The sequence below is a fragment of the Formica exsecta genome, unplaced genomic scaffold (genome assembly GCF_003651465.1).
Source record: "Formica exsecta isolate Colony F162 unplaced genomic scaffold, ASM365146v1 scaffold393, whole genome shotgun sequence".
Classification (NCBI taxonomy): Eukaryota; Metazoa; Arthropoda; class Insecta; order Hymenoptera; family Formicidae; genus Formica; species Formica exsecta.
The window spans coordinates 1,307,104-1,327,519 of record NW_021851167.1 but is presented as its reverse complement, the minus strand read 5'-3'; the positions used below and the strand labels follow the sequence as shown (position 1 = coordinate 1,327,519).

The 20,416-nt window shown below is 39.9% G+C and overlaps 1 protein-coding gene across 4 annotated transcripts in view; it reads left to right on the top strand.

Moving 5' to 3' along the window:
• Positions 1–520: 520 nt before the first annotated feature.
• LOC115239631 (homeobox protein cut) overlaps positions 521–20,416 on the top strand; it is a 159,820-nt gene continuing 139,924 nt past the window's right edge. For 3 of the 4 annotated variants that reach the window (XM_029814249.1, XM_029814246.1, XM_029814248.1), the window contains exons 1-2: positions 521–899; positions 7,839–9,443. In XM_029814249.1, the coding sequence (XP_029670109.1) occupies positions 9,345–9,443 (99 nt within the window). In that variant the 5' untranslated portion in view covers positions 521–899; positions 7,839–9,344. Of the gene's footprint in view, positions 900–6,947; positions 9,444–20,416 lie in introns of those variants that run through there. The other variant, XM_029814245.1, reaches the window with a different exon arrangement.

The following is a 20,416-nucleotide window of genomic DNA, read 5'->3' as shown; positions in this document are numbered from 1 at the left end:
AACCCTTCTTTCCGATCAGCCCGTTGAAGTCACCGATATTTCCGATACCTGATATAGTGAACCGTCCCTCGGCGTTGTGCGGTCCGTGTCCTCGTGGCCGTGGATGGAAGGGGTGGCCGACTGTCTGGTGGGGGTAACCACCCTCGCGTTCCAGCAGGCTGGTTTCCGTCGTTTCGCGTTGCGCGGCGCCACCGTACGGCCCGCGCCGAGGCAATCTCCCGCTCCCGAGCCGATTAAGTCTTGTCTGACCTCGGTGCGTTCGCGTACCCCGTATCGTCCACCCTGCGTTCACCCGCGGGGCACGTCGACGACGGTCGAGCGCTCGACCGACCGTCCGCGAGACGTCGACGACGCTCCTCGACGGAGTGTCCCGGCGCACCGATGGCGCGCGGCGGATGCGCCGCGAGACCGAAGGCGGACAATTCTTTCGCCGGGGTGGAAAAGTGCGTGGCCGGAGGGATGACTGCGAGGGCTGCAGGCACCGAGCGCTCGAGTTAGTCTCGGCCAGAACACAGGCCCAGTAGGATCATCGCACACGCACACGAGGCGCCGTGGAGTGCGTGGATCGAACAGAGCCCGCCACGACGCTTCACGCACCGTATCATCGGGCGAGTGCACGCAAGTGCTTCGGTGTAAGGTGCGCTCCTCCCCTCCCTCTCCCTCCCCCCTCTCCCCTTACCATTCCGCATACTTGAGGACACTCGCACGAGTAAAGAAGGCGCTTCCTAACTGCTGACTACGAGTTCATTTTTTCATCTGCTTCGTGTGTGCGGAGTCTTTTTTTTTTTTTTTTCCAACGTCCGAATCCACGGACTGCGAAGATCGAGGGAGACGGTTTCGAGGGAACACGACGCCGAAGAGTAACTGCGGAGAGCGGCGGAGAGACTGTGTTTCACCAGGTGATTGTCACCGGCGATGTGTGATTGTGTACTTGTGATGATCTTCAACTGTGACAAAGTTTTCGTTCGAGAGATTTCGTGATAATCCAAGCTGACGCGGGTGATTGGCACGTAGGGGCTATGCGCTGATAATCTTGAGCAATATTTTCTATAGATATGCTTTTGTATCAATGGTCACACGATACGTGCATTTTAAATAATTATCATACGAAGAAATATGAAAGATAGAAGTTAGATATAAAATTGCAAATAAAATTCGTGATCGTTTCATTTCAATATCTTAATTCGATATTGAAATCATGATAAAATGTAGAAACTTTCTCTTTTAAATTTAATATTGAAACATGAATTGCTTATGCGCGATAAAATAATATCTTTTTGATATTTTTACAATCGATATATTTCGGAATCAAAAAATATATTTGACTTTTTATACTATAATTTAAATTTATTTTATTATAAATATTTCAATATTATTACTGCATATATATCTAGTTTCAACAATTTTATTATGAATATTTTATATATATCATTTTTAATAAGAGAAGAGATAAAAGAGGGAAAAGAGAGAAAGATATAAAAATTCAATATAATTACTTATTTTAAAAATATTTTTTTTCATGATATTATATCTTTAAAATTTTATAAGCTGGTTTGATAAAGCAAGGTATGAAAAACTATGTGTGCAACAGTAACATCTTAAAATCCAAATATTTTTTCGAGCAATCGAATTGTTCGAGAGATGCTACGATAAAATTTTTTCAATGGCTATTTTCGTGGAATTTTCTCGCTATAAGTGTCGCGTCTCCGCGAATACGTCACACATACGCAGGCATTCTTTAGGATTATCTGAAAGTCGAAACGGGACCAACATGAACGTGACCATCAGACGGATTCCTGATCGTCTCGGGCGCATTACGTACCTTTATCTCAAGCGGTCAACCAACTTGCCTTACGGCTCGGGAAGGAGAGTGAGAAACGCGATTCGAGTGGCTCTCTGTCGGAGAACTCGAGACCCGGTTGATAGCACTTAGCTGACTATTATAATTCGCGCGAGTTTCAGATCGGCAAACACGTAAACCTTAACGTCTCGAGTATGAGATCGTAAACTTCATTTGCGTTTCAACGCGCAGAAACTGGCGTCAAGTGTGTTCGCGAAACTCTCGCGACCGTTGACGAGAGATCATCATTAGTGAGAGAGATTTTTCCAAAAATCGCCGGGTAAACTGGCTTTAGGCAAAGAAATGCGTCTCAAAGAAATTCGTGAGAAACTAGGTACAACGTTACATTATACAACGTGAAAAAAAAGTGGAACCACTTTACAAAGGACTATTTAATTACGATCGATCTTTTGCCGTCAGCTGCGCTTCTTCGACGTCTTACGCGAATGCCGCGAGCCGTTGGCGGGTGACAGCACGTTTTTCTGAGAAACACAATTTCTCGTGCGAGAGATATCCGTGCGCGAGCGTTGTCTCGAAGAATAATCATCGCGTATACCCGGATCGAGTTCGTTCTTTTGGATATCGTACGTATCTCACTCCGTTTCCCCCGCCTAACTCTTATCCGGTATAAAAAAGATTTTGCTTACTGTCATACAGACGGTTAAGTCTCATGTCGTTCCTACCGCGAGCGTGTCGCGCGACGACGTCCCTGAGCGCGGCTCTTGAACTTACGATTCTCTCGTTCGTTCGTTGCGCATCCTTCGTGTGCCTCCGCGCAAAAGATATTGTTACAATCGCCGGGGAGTCTTCGAAGAGAATCGCGTTGCCACTCGAAGACCAATGGCGGGGACAGGGCGGCGGAAGGGACTTTATCGTCGACTGGTATATTGAGTAGCGTGTGACCGTTGGAAGAAAGTGAGTCTCTCTGCTGCGAGCAGCGAAATTCCAAGACGACCGTGACGCACGACGTCTCTCGCGGTTCCGTTTTCGACAGCCGGCAGTCGACGACTTTTTGTTCGGGCCGTTCCGTTCGTGCGCGATGTCGTAGACGTTCCCGTGACAAGGTAAAGAAATCCCTCCGATTAAACGAGCGTTTCAAATTCTTAAAGGTTTCGTTCAAGTCACCTCAATGAGTAGCTCCGATCTGATGATGTCAACTTTCTATGTCTCTCTCTCTCTCTCTCTCTCTCTCTCTCTCTCTCTCTCTCTCTCTCTTTTTCTCATACGAGAAAATTTTATATTATTGACATATACTTTTTATATTATAACGACCTGAGCAATGTTTTTTGTCATCGATTTTTCTTATTTTAACCCATCATAAATCAATTTTCCAAGCAAGACAATTTTATGTTCAGTTATAGAAATCATCGGAATTAATTTAATGACAGTTGATTTTTCGTATATATTTGCATGATACATATTCGGTATTTAATATTTAAAAAAAAAAGAGACAAAGAATTATAAAAACATTCACTCTTGGCCGGCATGTATTTTTCGGGCGACACGTGTAAAAATTCGTGACGGACGACAGTGGTAATTTGCATAAAGCGAAACACAATTGAGAAACCGCTTAAGCGATGCAGCGGCGACGCGGAAAATGGCCGAGAAATTCGGTTTTTGTTCTCATCGATGGACGATGTAAATGCGACATAAACCCGCGCTGCTACGAGCACACACGTCTGGGAAATATGTAATTTAAACTCGAAATGATTTGTCGCAAGTGAGTTATTCCATGGTACATCGAAATCCGGGCAGCACGTCGCATATCAGACGACGCATTAACTTGTCGTACTATTACGAGAACCGACCGGCCATACCGTGTATATACGAGCAGTAAAATCGTCTCAACGGCATTGCAAAACGCGAGGGTGTATTCGTGCTTTTGGCCAATCGCCGAGTGTCCACACGCGGTCGAATACTTTCGGCGTAATTTTATCTTTATCGTAAATGTAAACGATCGTCCGATTTCTCTTTAACATACGATTTTTCAAAAGGGTGCAGGAATACCGCGCATACAAATCGGCAAAAAAATAAGTATTCGTTATACATCACCATGATGCTTGAAAATATTTTAATATTTTATTATTTTAAATCACCGCTATATTTTTGATTAGTAATATTATCATACACAGAAAGTCGATATAATCCATAAAAAAATATTTCTATTTAAATTTAGTATTCTCTGACAAATATTTGACATATCTGACTGCGAGATACTCTGTTTTAATATTAATGTTTGCAATAACGTAATATAATTCTCCAATACAAAGGCTATTTTAAAAAACTTATCGAATAATAGACTAAAAGCGATAGACTGTTCAGAATGTGTCACTGAAAGTTCATGTTACTTCATTAAATGCTAAGTAACGAAGTGTCAGTCAAATTTATCTGCTCGTTTTCGATCAAAAATAACCATCTCGATTGTAATTCTAATTATCTGGCAAACTTGATGTTCATATCTTTTTAGTATTATAACCAGATAAAACATTATTTCATTAAAAAAACATTTTCTATATCATAGTCTTTTTAGAACTCACTGTAACATTATTAAAAATATTCAGTTTTTTTTATTTTTTTCTGAAATAAGAACCTCAGACTTGTAAAAATTATAATCTTTTTTTCTTCTAAATGCTAAATGTACAAGAATTGCTACACAACACATATATACACAATTATGTCATAAATATTACTGCAATAATATAAAAGCTAAGTCTGCAAAAATCTTAATATACATACGTGATGCAACATGTCAAAATTGTCAAACTTTCGCTTGAAAATTAATTTCTACTCGATCGCGTTTTAATTCTATATTCAGAGTATCTTTATTCTATTTAAAACTTGAGTCCACATTCTTGTCATTGGCGAAACGAGCATCGCATAACTTAACGTTTGTTCGGACCACCGGCTCTGCCAACAATATATCCAAGTGTGAACAACGCGTAATATTTCTAAGCATCGAAGACGGTAAGACGCGAGAATTGCTAACCTGGCCCGCGACACATGCATGCGTACGGAGATATACACGCACGTCGCGCACGCCGGCCGGCGTTGACAAACTAATCCCCGCAGAACTATACCGGGTGATCGTAAAGTACACGCTGACAAGTATGCCAGTCGTGTAGTATTTTCGTAATGGAGTCGCGCCTGATAAATTTCGCATGTTAGCCTGCCGAGCGCGCAAACTGACATAATCGCACATCGTCACACCGATCTTTCGAAAATTAGAAGTTTATGAAATTTCTGCGCGTTTTATGTGGCAAGTATACGTGCGTAACGCAATTGATACTTTGCACGAATTATTCTCATCGCCGCTCTTTTGAAATGCGTTTGGATTCTAAAAGTGATTTCGAAGAAAAGCAACATTTTTTGATCGAGAATTAACGGCAATTAATAAAAATACGTAGATTTCTTCTCATTAGTAATTATATGCAACATTCTCTCCTTTTCGTGTCGCAACGATTTTCGATTATCGCTTATCTCGCTTGCACCGTTCGAGAATACATTCGAGACGAATGGTATCTCCTGCGGAATACGAAAACAGACACTGTCACATTAATAACAACTAGCTGAAATTCCCTAAACTAACAGCCATAGAAACCAATCCCAAACTGTTGATGGTGCTGTGAATTAGCGCGGAATACTTAACCATACAAAATCGATCGTTACGCTGCAACTTTACGTTCTGTTAATCGAGCAACAAGTATCCAGTCAGTATCTTAATGACAGCGTGCCGAAATGTTGAATAGATTGCAGATATATACTACCACATTCATTAAATATTCTTAACTTTCTGCTAACTTTAATTTATGCTAGTGTTGTGCTTATCTGCCAACTGCTAATAATGTATCATAAAAATATGTATCATATAATTAGTTTCATGATATTAATATTAACGATATTGACCATGTTCGGTTAGTAACGAAGGAACTGCAACGTGTTATCCTAACTTGTATTGCAATAAAATCTAAAAGTAACAAAAATAATTTACTTGCATAAATATAGTTAACAATATGTCTAAATTAACAGTAATATAATAACATTTTTTCAAGACGCATTATGTTTTCTTCAAATATTATAACTTTAAATTTCAATTTTTAGAATTTCATAAAAAAATTTTTGCACATGTTTGTACCATTTTTGCAAATGTGACATTGTAAGATTTTTTTGCGGCATCCAAAATCTCGATTTATTATATTATATTATTATTATCAAAGTGCGACAATTAACTTTTCACGCAGTCGAAAGTCAGTACGGTAGACAATCAGTAATGAAAATGAACGTTATGTGTGCTCGTACGTGCGCAGAGTTCGATACTAGCTAAGTTAACTGGTGCGAAGTGGGTTTACCGCGGTAAAAGGCGGGTTGTACCGGCTAACCCCTTCTGTGGGCTATTACCTGCACGCGTGTGCCCTTAGCCTATTTTTTTATTTACGACGCATAAGTCAAACCTATAACACCGCGACAAAAACAATTCTCGTATGAATTGCTCGATATTGCTTCTCTTCTCTTTTCTTGTGAAAAACATAATCATCAGAAATCGTGCATGAATTTTTTATAAAAAAATATTTTGTCCTATGACATAAATTTTACAGTCAAAAAGTATAAAGTTAAAATCGCGCACACGCATAATTTGTTTGAATGGGAGCATTCCAAATTAAAGGATTTATTAAGAAATCTCTCGCCTATCTCATGGACTGAATTATTAATGCAGTGAAGCTTTAGCTAAATTCTTAATAACAGATTTTAATCAATGAATGATCGATTGAGATATAATATCTACATTGATCAAGCTTTTGGCTTTTAACTTCGATTAGATTTAGTTCATGAATTAGAAAGAAAACTTGTCCGGTTTTTTTTTTTTGAAGTTATTTTCAAGTAATTTTAGATATAAAAAAAAGAAACTGAGTAGTGGATAAACTTCGCGGAAGGAGTCTTTAAACAGCCTGTAATTTTTATTTTTGCGTAAATGACAATTTAAATAGTTTTACTTTTCTGATATATAATAATTTTCTATAATTTTTATTTTTTACAGAATCGTCAAATTTAATAAAAAAAAATTTTACTTTAAAGAAACTAATCGAGTTTTGATTCTTAATTAAAATTATTTTCTATTACTTGTAACCATTTAAAAGTTTTTATAGACAACTGTCATTTACAAATGTTTACTTAACTTTGCTGTTTCAATGCTCCGTCTGTCTTTTCCTTTCCCTTACGTCTCATCTAGTGCTCTTCTTCTGTCACAATTTAAAAAAGTTCCAAGAAAAAATATTTATTTCTATCGGGTTTAATAAAATTTAATCAGGTTTATTTCATAATCAAGCGTCCGATTTATCTTTAGACAGTTGCTCACAGTTTACTCTGATTATTGTTGACATGAATGATTTTCAATTTTACTCAGTCGAATCATTAATAGAAATTATTGGCATCTGACAAAAGATCGCAACATGCTTGTATAATCCGGATTTTTTTTTTTTTTTTTTTTGACAGAATATAATATTTATTATATAATATTTATTTGCATTGTCAAGATGAAGAATTTTCGCGGACTTGAGAGTAAGGAAGCAAAAAAAAAGTAGAGAGAGAAGATAAAAAATTTAAAAAATGGAACAGACCGATAGATGGAACGAAAGGGAGATAGATCGGATGGAAAGGATGGGAAATCAGAAGAAAAAGAGGAAGGAACGAAGAAGGGAACTAGCGATCGGCAGGGGTTGGAAAGGGCGGTCGGGGAGTTGAAAATATGAGATCCGCTCTGGTAGGGACCACCTAGCCAGCCTCCGTTTCTTTCCGCGGCTTCCCACTCCTTCCCGCGGCTTATCCCTACTAGCGCGGTATCCTTACCGAGATCAGACGGCGCGTGAGCGTAGTAGGGTTGCTCGCAGAGTCCGAGATTGGTCGCGTGGGGGGTTGGTCTACCCTCACTATGTGCCACAGACTCCGCCTGCTCCCCACTATTTGCTCCGCGCCTCCTCCAGGCATTGCATCGGTCGTCCGGTAGCTCTTAGTTTCAGGTTAGGAGCCTGCTAGGACGGGTCTCGTTCTCTCTTCTTGAGGTCATCCGGACGAGAGCGAACTGAAGGGTTCGCAACGGTTCGGGTACGCCAGTGGAACCACGAAACGAGGAAAAAGGGAAAGAAAAAAAAAAGGGAGGATACGGAAAAACGCAGCCGTCTCTTATCATTTGGCCTATCGATAGGAGGAAATATCGGACGTGACATCGAGCTTGCTATCAGATCGATATCGATGAGATTCAAGAGACTCTGTCGCAGAACGGATTACGAGAAAAACAGATTTCGAAATCGCGTGGCGTATCAATCGAGTGTTGCATCAAGTGTCACCAAAGTGTTCCGAATCTCCAAGTGATATACCTCGTGACTGGAGGAGACTCGTCGTGATTGTTTTTTTTTTTTTTTGTGTTGTCGACTGTGCGCGAGTGTCACGAACTGGATCCTCGTTGGCGCGAGTGAGTAAACATTTGATCTGTTCCGTGCCGTGTGATGCGGCAGCGTGTTGAGATCTGCTCGCATTATCGATACGTGGACGACAACGGCGAGAGTTCAGCATTAATATCGGCGAATTACCATCTGTGAGAGACTCTTCGCAAAAAACGAGTTCGCGGATGGCCCGGTCCAGGAACACCGCGATCCTCTAATAGTGGTGACTAATGACACGGTGACGAATGATACGGATCATCACGATCCGTCGATCGAGGAAGATCGAGACATTTATCGGCACAATAGTGGTGATAATGCCGTGGTACCGAGCACGTTTTCGACAAACGTGAAACTACCGTCAGAATTGCTAGTGTCGTTGTGTTCTAGTTGTTTGATTCTCAACGTTACGTGGACGAATCGCGACGCGCTACATGTTAGTCCCGATGATCGGCTCGGACCACAGATCGATAGATAGAAAAATCGATGGAGAAATTTCACTTAGACTAAATCGATAGATAAAATACATACTCTGTGCGAGTGACAATTATCAAACGCTTGTAAAACGTACGGCCGTCGAAAGTTATCGAAAGGGTAAACTCATGAAGATCGAATGCACGCCGCCACGATAGAGTGTCAGTCCGGCGATGTTGATCGCCAGGCAATAACACGAAAGTGTAAATCGCTAAGTGGACGCGTGACACGCTTCGCGCTACGCCGTCAACTGCCAGTGAGAGACGCTACCGACGGAACCGCCGCCTAAAACGTGTTCCCCGAGCACGACCGGCAACTCCGGAGGCGGCGGCGGAGACGGCGGCGAAGGCGGCAAACGAGGAAGAGCTGTTTCGCGCCCGCCGGAGAAGCTCGAAGCCGTCAAAGTGGCTTCGTCACTGGGGCTCCAGGGGCCTTCAGCGCCGATCGGGGCCCAACTACTGGCTACTGGTGGTTCGGAGGATGCGCCGACCGCGACCGTGTACCACGCCAATCTGGTAGCCGGTAGCAACACCTCCGTCGTGACTGCGGCGCTCCAGCAGCCCTTATTAGCGGGTCTAAACTCGGCGGCATTGGCCAGCATGCAGGCCTCCGCGGAGGCCAACTCGCGGAATATAACGACCATGGAATGGCTCTACAAAAAGGAGCCCTTATTCACGCTCGCCCACTTCTGGCAACAGGTAAGTGCACAACGATATATTTCACGTACGTATAATGTAATTACCGCGGGGAGTTTAGTGCCATCGAATAGTGCGAATGTAGGATTAATCCTTCCCGCGTCGCTCGTCACACGAAACTCAAGTGATATCGCGATCCTCGCGATCGGTTGAATTTTACCGACAAGAATTCAGCGACCAGTGCGAATATACGGAAAATGGAAAGAAAATCTGTTTACATGACATATAGGGAAGTGATCGCGATCGTCGTGACTGCGTGCGCTTTGTTTTAGTGACGAAAATTAGTGCGGGTAGAACAATATTTTCGGTCACACGAGAGGCCAAGTGATCATGATTGGATGTATTTTGTGTTTTCGAGATAGAGAAAGAGAGAGAGAGAACCTCGTACGGGTGTGCGTTCGCTCTGCGTATATCCGGAAATGGGCCGTTCGGCGTTGGCGTGGGGTGAGATAATCCCGGAGGGTTGCCGGAGGGTTCGGCCGTGTCACGCGTTCGCTGCTAGTAGGAACGCTTAAATCAGAAAATCTACTCGATGCGGGTAACACAGTCATTCGATACGCCGCCAGTATTTACGCGATGGGACAGGCCGCTCTACGTAATTCGAAAGGAAAATACACACATTTTCCTGCAAAGCCTTACGCCGCGTTTTCAATTTAAACGCGCATTGATACCGCGTTATAAATATCGCCGCGATATTTTGGAATCGTTAGTTACTCTCTGATAGCGTTGCAATCTCTCTTGACATTTGTAGTTTAAATTATACGAATAATGTGTAACATGATACATGAATATATCTACAAAATTATTGAGATATTAAATATAGAAAATATAAGAGGAACTGATAAGATACATTAAATGTACAATATTGTCATATTTCTTATTGATAACAATTGTGACTCAAAGTGTATCTATTATATAACTGCTAATTAAGATTAACTTCATCTACGTGTGACATATCATTATAATTGCTGCTTTCAGTTGTAATTATCTGTTAAATGATTAAATTTCATTTGATGTGTTTAAAAAAAGTCTCACGACTATTTTTATTGATAGATATTAAAAGATATGATGTGAAAGAAAATATGAAAGATTATGAATATAATTTCGGAGTACACAAACGAGAATGTATTACCGATAGAAAGTTTTAAATTATTAAATGTGAAAAATATATTTTAATAATTTTAATATACATTCGACACTGGTGTGTGATATATCAATATTTTTTTTTATTAAATTAAATTTAAAGAGAAATAAAGCTAAAATTATTAATATTTATATTTATCTTTCGTTTTTCGCATCTGTCTCAAAATTGTATATACTCGTGTTTTATTAGTCATCATTATATATCTGATTTTGCTAGAAACTGTCGTAATTCTACGTCAGATTTTCGCGAAATTTACTTGCCGATAAATAAAAACATTTCATCTGTCACATCACCGACAGTGCGATTCTTAGAGAAAGTATCCAGATATAATTGACAAGCCAAATATCGGAATGGTTTTATTATAACGTGCTGTTTGGAAGTGTATCTCGCGAATATCATATCAAATCGTCTGTTTCGATAACTGTTGACGAATCGGTACGTACATCAAATACAGTTAATAAGGAAAAATTAAATCACCGCGTTTCTCCGTCAGTATTGATAAATAACGCGCGCAACTGATATCCATTAAGATCGGTCGTTTGCTGTATCATTGGAAGTATTCGTATCGTTGATTATTAGCAAAAAAAAAAAAAAAATAAATAAATAAATAAAAAAAAAACGATCTGCCATTCCGCAAAGGCAGAATCGGAAGAAATTAAAAAGAATTTAACGTGCCCGTAGTTGTAACGAATGTACAGCTGTCACTATCCCGCTCGCTATGATTTATAAGTCGCTCGCTCATTAAGATAATTTGTACGTTTGAAGCGTTTTGTCAAACGTCACTATCGAGCGGCGAGTCTTGGGCATCTCGAAAATAGAATCGCTCGTCGGTTAGCTTCGTAAATAATTTCTAGCTGTCCGTTGGTGGTAAATCTTCCACCGCAAAATCTTTCGGCACCTCGGCACGTAATTGCTCGTTGGTCAGATTCTCGGCCACTTGGCCGATTCTACGGTCAAAGGTCGAAGGTGTGAGGGTGGCTAACGTCGAAGTTTCCCTAGTGCGGTACTTGGTGTTTGGAGGATAGTTTAGCGATTTGGGGATGGCGCGGCCGACTTGTGGCAAAGTGGCCGATATAGAAGGAGGTTGTTGCTCGCTGATAAACGATAAAGCCCCACCGAAACGTGCCGATGTTAATGACTGGACGCAGGAAATGCAAACGTTCGTCGTATCCTTTGATTAGCGGAAAGTCAACCGCGGGACGAAAAAAGAGGAGAAATCAGACACATGAGAATGAACGACAAGTTCCGCAATAAATTCGATATTTTATCGGATGTTTCGATAATTTATTGCTTTGTCTATCAGATTTATTTTGGGAATGAAATTCAATATTTTTTGCTACTATTACTTGCCACGAAGTAAAGCATTATTTTTAAATTTCTTACAAAAAATAGAAACGCCTGTATGTTTCTTTTGTTATCGTGTTTTCCTCTATTTCGCTTATAAATTTGTATATAATTATCTATAGATATATTATTATCTACATATTAGAAAAATAATATCGTAAAATATAATAAGTTAAAAAATTGTTATCAGCGTATTAAAACTCATATATTTGAACTTTATAAAATTTTAACATTCTGATTGGCTTAATATTGTTTAGAAAGCGAAACGCAGTTCATTTTATCAGTTATTCTCTTTTAGCATATAATAATGTTAATGGATCCCCCCACCACACACACACACACACACAATCGAACGTTGGCAACCCTCGCTCGTTATTATACTCAACTACCGGTTTCCTATAAAATACACCCGTTTAATAACGCGCGAACTAGTGCCGCACCGTCCTTCACCACGAGATTATGACCCGCGCGGCACGGGACTATTAATGGCGCATAGTTTCATAATTATGTCTATTGATTAGGCTACGAGTTAATGACATAAGAGAGAGAGAGAGAGAGAGAGAGAGAGAGAAAGAGGCATCCCTAACCTGGGAAAACGGAAGTCTCTTTAGGTAGAATCTCTGTTTTATGTTTTAAATATAAACAACATCGCGATAAAAGATTGCAATTTTGCATTTTACTATTGAAGAAAATATAATCGAGATACACGCCTTTTAAGATACAATGTGTTTTAAAATCGTAAATTTAAATTAATTGTGAAAATAATATTTTTTATGCATTAAGTAGATTTTTAAGACTTTTTTTAAATTATTAGAATTACTCTAAGATTATTCATATACCGCAAAGTGTACTTTGTATGAATAAGTATAACGTACCAAAACGTAGCCGAGCGAAGTGTAAACAAATGGAAACAAATAACTCCTCTCGTTGCGATGTGGTGGCTGAACAATGTGAATTCGTACTTTTAATTCGGCGCGGTTTCTAAACTAAGCAAAGTTGCAAAGTAGTTTACCATTTCAGGGCATTAAATTAAAGGCCATGACTAGTGACAAAAAACAAAAATATAATGAAAATAAAAATTAATATTTTAGATATTACGCATTATTCGCGTGTTAGGCTGTTGACAAGCCTGAATGGGGTTTATTATATTGTATAAATTAACTCTATAAAGTATCCAGATGACAATACGCGCCATGGAATAAAGTACATTGCTCCGTCTGGCGACGTGCAGAAGATTGCAGCGCAATTTTCTGACTCGCGCGCTATCGACGACAATCGAGTGAAGTCTCCCAGCTCGTTAGCATAGGACATTTCTCGACATGATTGTATTGACTTTCAACGCCGATGTTTTACATTGCTTATCATTCGAGAATATAAAAGAGTTATGTACTTATAGCACGGCGTCAATAAATTATAGCAAAATCTCACATCGCGCAAACATAAAATTAATATATGGTGAAAATGATTTTCATATTACAGTCAAGTTAATCGTGTTGATATTTTGCAGAATTAGGTCGTTGCACAAAAAATTCATCCTGCCACTATAAAAAAATCCGTAAAAAATCGTTACAACAATGTCTGCAATTTCGAAATGAAATAGCAACTCTCAAGACCATGATTGAAAAAAAAAAAACAATACTACATTCAGAGAGTTCTAGTGATCAAACTTTCTGTTCACCGAACGGAAATTGCATTGACATATGTGAATGTATATGTTAGCGAATATAACTTCCTTTTAGATAAGCATGCATGAATGCTGACAAATAGTATTGTGGAGTACTAACAGAGAGAGGACGTTTTTGCGCGCAGAACAAGTTTTCGCATATACGAGTCTGCATTTGGCGCTTAATAAATTTAATTTTTATTAACCTTTATATACCTTTATAAAATTTATTTACGGCACGCGCACGCGACTCGATGACATTTCTGTCGGAGGCAATATAATTTTCCGAGGAAAATAATTTCGATTCGAGCGATCGAAACAACACCCGCCGGCGTAGACTCGATAAATGAGAGATCCGCGCTCGGTCGAGTGTCGATTCCGAGCGTGAAGAAAAAAAAAAAAAAAGAAATACAAATTCCTATCTAAGTATCAGTTCCGGCTCGGTCCGCAGCGCGTTCACGCAGCATCCGTGCGCGTGGAACGAGACCTCGGAGCGTACTCCCAATTAGGAGCGTGCCGGCCGTGAATGGACAAAAGTTTTGCCGTAGCTAGTCCTCTCTCCATCCTCTCCCTGTGGTGGTTCCCCACTTCCACGACGTCGCATCCCCACCGTCGGGCACGTTTCGCGGCTCCGAGGTAGGGGAATCTCCGACGAGGTTCCCGAAATCCCCGAGAGGCGGCAACACTTATCGAGGAATCGAGGTGCGTCGTACGCCACGACGTGAGTCACGCGGACGTGAACGGGAAGGAGAGACCGCGGCGAGAGCGAGCGCGAAGAGATGGAAGGGGGTGTAGATACGCGGCGCAAGTGAATGAGAGGAAGAGAGAGAAAGGCTAAGTTGCACGAGCCAGAGATGTGTCAAAGGACGAAAGAATTTCTCTAGAGCACCCCTCTTTTTTTTATTTCTAGAGATACATCTTTGTAAAATTCGGCAAATCGAAATATGAAATTGTATAATAGAAATCAATAGAAGATTAAGCACGTTAATCGTATTTGAAGTATAATATTGGATATAAAGAGTCGTTATTAAAATTTATGCTTACGATTATATCATTCAATAAGAAAATAACCTTTTTTTTTTAAATTATTTTTCTCTTACACGCGATTAATTAATTTTACAGAAACACTCATCGTTCCAGATATTTAGATTTCGTTGAAATGCAACAACGGAAATATTCCATCGAAATTGTTAAACTTAAAATACGATATATTGCATGTACATATTGCGAATGCGAACTGTAAATTACAGATGAATGTTTTATGTTGCTTGTAGGCTTGACCGCAATGTAATATATTTTGGATTTACGACGTGCAATATCATTAGTGCGGATTATCGTCACTCGTTAAAAATTAATTATAGTAATTGGATATTAATTAAAAAGAAATTAAAACAGCGAAGATTAACAGACCGCGGTCCTGTTATAAACTTGCGTATTAATTATGTTTAACGAACACTCGATTTATTTATCTACATTTACTATTAATCGTGAATTAATGAACGCACACACATACACAGATGGTCTAAAATTTTAAATTCTGAAAAATGATCGATATTTGACATATATATATATATATATATATATTTCTCGCAAGAAGCGAGAACTCTTCTCTCTATGAGCCATTGTATCAAATTTCTTTAAAATTCGTCTAATCGAATACGAATCAAACGTGACGAAAAATCCAACGAGACTTTAAATACCAACGCCTATAAAGAAAACGCAATAACAGATAGTGGCACAAGAAACAGAGCGAGATCGGGAGAAAAAGAGAGAGAATGAGAGATTGATGAAGGAATCATTAGCGTGTTATACCGACATCAAGGTGCTGTATCGCGCAGCGTGTCGATCTCGAAATAGAATATAGGGGCTTATTTCGGAGATGCGCCGTCTCGTTGGTCTAGTCCAGGCTTGGTCTAGACTTACGTACCAGACCGAGGTACGCCCGTTTTACGAGCTGCTAGTAAGCAACGTGGTCGGTTGCACGCTAATTATAAGTAAGCGCAGGTGCTTGCAATCGCGTATATATATTTGCTTTCTTGCCTTATTAAAATGTATAATGAATGACACGTAGACGCGGGAGCGTGCGTGCGTTCCTTCGACCAGACCGCCGTTCCTTTTCGATGATTCTTTGAAAAACTATGCATCAATGAGACTATGCATAATGAGACATTGCGTGGAATTGAAGTATTTATTATCAAGATTTCACGTAAAGGTAATACTATAGTATTATATATCGTGTGCTGTACAAGAACAGTTAGTGATTGATCGTAAAGGCAAAAGAAAAAAAAAATAAGTTTCATTATTGATAGTTTCCTTACTTCCGCTCGCGTTATAACTATTTCGGAAACGGAACGTTGATTGCTAGAAAGATAACGATAACAATCTTGTATTGTGAATAGAAACGCGTGTCATAACGAATTCGATACAATGAATATACAGGGAGCCTAGACAAGGAAAATCTCATCGGAAGAAACGGAAGATTTGATTAGCGATATACAACATTTAACGATAAAAAGCATGCAATAATAATAACAAAGGTTTCTTGCGATCAGCTGAACAACTCGCGAAAAAGGGAAACTTGTGACCAGAGAGAGTGTGGTACCGAGGGGCGTTATTAATTTCGCGCGGTCGTTATTTCTGAAATCGGTGATTTAACTGTCGGAGCTAGGAGTCGGGGCTTGTGAGCTTGGCTGCCTCGGCCAAACAGTGATTCACCCACACTCTAAAAATATCCAAATACACGCATCGCGAGAAAGAGAGAGAGATACTCGCGCCCCGAGCAACCCACTAACTACCGGGTGAAATGCCACGCGAGGGAGTATCGCGCGATAACGACTCACGTAGGCAGTATTGGCGTTAAATTATTTTCCCGTCGATAGTTTATTCGATTACCGAGATGATGGACGAGACAATGCGCTCGTATAAATGCCCCGTGTGTAATGTAAAAAGATTTTACATCACATACCGATAACCGTACATATTTTTATTACCGTATGATATATTTTCATGCGCGATAATCGCGTTGTGCGGTAAAAATGTTGTGCTCTTTTTCGCGTATTGTATAAAATATATATCAATTATAATATTAAGACAGAAGTCGAGAGACAGTTTCACTATTTAAATTTATATTAATCTTCTCGTAATCTTTGATATTTTGTCCATTTTTTGCGAGTATTTTTAATCGCACATTTGCGTTCTGTTTTGTACAAACGGCGAAAGCAGGAACGATCACGGAACCAGAGTGTGTTTTTCTCTTACAAGACCTGAAAACGTCTAGTTCTCTGTCAATCGACTGCAGGTGAAAGTGAGCATAAATGCTCACTTCACGGGTCATCGGTTCTTGAGTGTCCTAATGAATCCTTTAATTGCGTTGTTTAATTAAGAAAGAAAAGACATTTCTCTTTTTCTTTACTGTCACATTATGATCAAATTACACTGTAATTATAGATCAAAAATTCGTAATAAACATTTCATATTCATTTTTCGCATAAATTCATCTTACAAAGCGTAAAGTCGGAATAAGGAGCTCTTCTATATTTTCTCGATACTTTCTCTCAATACTTTTAACACTCGTAAAACATAAGTGTATGCTATTACGCGAATCATCCAGTGCAATCTCGTCTTGGGATCCGAGCAAATATTTGCTAAGCTGTCTTACGAACGTCAATAAACCGTTGACCGTTCTGGCGCATAAACAAGATTCATAAAATACATCACAGGATATGCTTCCTTGTGAAATCTAAGAGCGTATTTACAATTCGCACGCTTCACGTTACACGCGCTAGATAACGTATCATCCCCTCTCCGTTCTCCGCGTATTATATCAGCGTTTCGACTATAGCCGTCCGCGATACCTCTTAATTACCACGACACGACCTACTGTGACCCGTGACCTCAAACTCCCGTCCCACGACTTGCATGATGCACTCCTCGCGCGTACTTCCTCGATCGAGGTCCAAAGAGGTCTCCGGGATGCGCATGGTCCCTGAACTGGACCGCGTCGAAACTATAAACCCCTGAAGCTTAGTTGTAGTTCAATATTGAGGGCTCGTACGTGTGTGGTCAAATAATAGCTAGGTAGTAATTGCAAATTGCTACTGTAGACGCTTTCTCGTATCCGCCAGCTGCTCGTTTCGCGAACTACCTGTACGAGTCGCGCGCATTCGAACAAAATTATTTTTCATCCAAAGATCAATTTTTAATTAAAAAATATTTTCTTTTTATTATAACACTTTTAACGCTTTATTTATCGTAAAAATTTCCAAGAGTTTCATCTTAGAGGATGATTGACGTGATGCCGAAAATATCATCGGTCCCCTCACATATCGCATACGTCAATTTTATGTTTGAAATGACAGAGTCGTTTTTCTAATCATTACTTGGAGAGGTTAGAATGTGTGAGTCATCAGTTAGAATGTATTGTTGGAATGGATCACCCTGTACGCGTAACATCGAACGCGTGTATCGCGAGTTGCTGCGTCGCGTGTGCAACAGATGCGCCAGGCACGCGAGGCGCATACCTCGATGGGACATATGCGGGTCGCGAACTACGAACCTTCGTGAGAGAGACTCGTGAGACCTGTACACGATAGTAGAAATATTTGGCAAACCCTCTGAATTCCGAGAATCGAGTCTTGTGCTCTCTTAACGTCGCATTAATTAATTTTATTATATGTTACACACACGCGTCAATTTATTATACACATATGTTGGAAAATGTAATATTTTCGACGATCAATCTCTTATATGAAAAGAGAGAAAGAAATTATCTCTAATACCTGCAAAATAAGATGTGTAATTCCGAAAATGTGTTTTTAGCTAAGGCTAGATTCAAAAGAACATTCGCGTGAATTGGTACGCGCCGTCGCGAATGCAGATTAATCGCAGTCGCTACTCGTTTCTTCTCCCAACAGAAAATAAGCTCTTACCCGTGAGGATGCTCCGAATAAGCGTACAGACAGCTTCGAATGCCAGTCGCTATTGTGCTTTGCATTCGGGACCTCCGGCGTCGAAAGAATTGCCACGAGAGCAGGGACGGAGTATCCAGAATAGCGAAACGAGAATAAGACAATGTCGAACAAAACGAAATAAGCAAGGTTCAATGCGTCTGAAAACGTGGCAGCGATGTTTTTGATCATACTAATGATTTTTTTATATTAATAACATATATAATAAGTTGCAATAATAATTTTATTTTACGCTTAAATTCTCTTTGTGAATTATTGTAAATAATTAAAAATCTCACGTAATTTTTTAATTTGTGATTACCGTAATATATTCTGAAGTATTTCATAATCTTTTCTCGAATTTATACCGATGCTCGCCCGAATAATCAACGAAAGTTTATCGTTATCATAAATTTTTTTCCACGCGACGGAGAAGAATTTCCGATTCACGATAATTCTTTCTCTCTCTTTCTGCCGCTCTTTACTCTTTTTTATCCATTTTCTCTGTTTCTCCTTTCTTCTGCTCCTCGCCGCTTCCGAAAACTATTCAAAGGTCGCTTGGAGCGGTTCCAAAATTCCGAATCGCATGGGACGACATCGCGGCGATTCCTGCAGCGATTCGGGCTTAAGTGAATTCGGAGTGAGCCATAAAGCGAGGCTAAATAAACTTTGGCCGCAAACGTATCTCGTATTCGGCCGCGTCTGATTTAAGGGAGCAATAACTGCGCGATCATTGCGCCTGGGCTAATTTACTTGGCGGATTCGATTTCGCGCCTCGCAAAAATTTTCGCACCACGTCCCGTTTGATATTCTAACAACAATCCGTGCATAAGATAGATATTTCTAAACTATATTACTTAACACGTAAATATCCCTTGTCTGTATCTATCAATTTTATTTTGATGTTATAATTATTATCTTATCTTTATAAATAATACATTTGTACAAACATCGATCGCGTTAAAAAAAAAAAATAAAAAATTTAGAATCTCTCGTCTCTTTCGATTTTTTCTTTTATTATATTTTTCTATTTTTATTATATTTTTTGATTATAATATAATTTCGATATAACTTTTTTATACAATTTTTCCAAAGTTAATCTCATTTTTCGTGTAAAATTTGCCTGGTCAAGTCTTGGTTGAACGAAGGAATAATCGCGTAATAAAAAAAAAAAAAAAGGGTCAGAGAGCTAATTCGAGATTTAATGGATCAAACGATCGATGAACGACAGAAATCTACGGAGAGGAACGGCGACTAACATCGGCGGTTTATTTACGCGCGCGGAATTTACGATCACCGAAAAACCCGACGTCTTATTCCTTCTTCCCGACACCGACGTCACGATGGTAACGACGACGGAGGGCGTCGCAGGAGGGAGGCACCACGTCTGCGTTCTTGCACGCCTTCACATTGTCTGCTTACTGACGCAGGCGCGCGGTGCACGCATGAATTTGCGTTCGACAATGTGCAATTATTGCGGATAGATAACCGGGGCTGCTTTACATGATTATTAGACGCGCGAAGAGTGGACGCGAGCGAACGGTTAGATGCGAGGGAGAAAGATAATGGATAAGATGATCGGGAGAAGGGAAGAAAGAGAGAGAGAGAGAGAGAGAGAGAGAAGTGCTTGTCGCTAACTCGAAGAGTTCAGCGAGCTGGCAATTACCTGGGAAACATAATTTACGCCAGATTGCCATAACAGACAAATACAAGCGCTTGCGAAACATATAAGCAAACTTGTTACGTGCCATACTTCCATCTCATTTCACTCGTACGCCCTTAACCCTTAATTCATTTTTCTAAGTGATTAGCCAAAGGAACATAGTATATTACTCCATATTTTATTTTTCCCGCGATTACGTTTAATTAATGTACACGA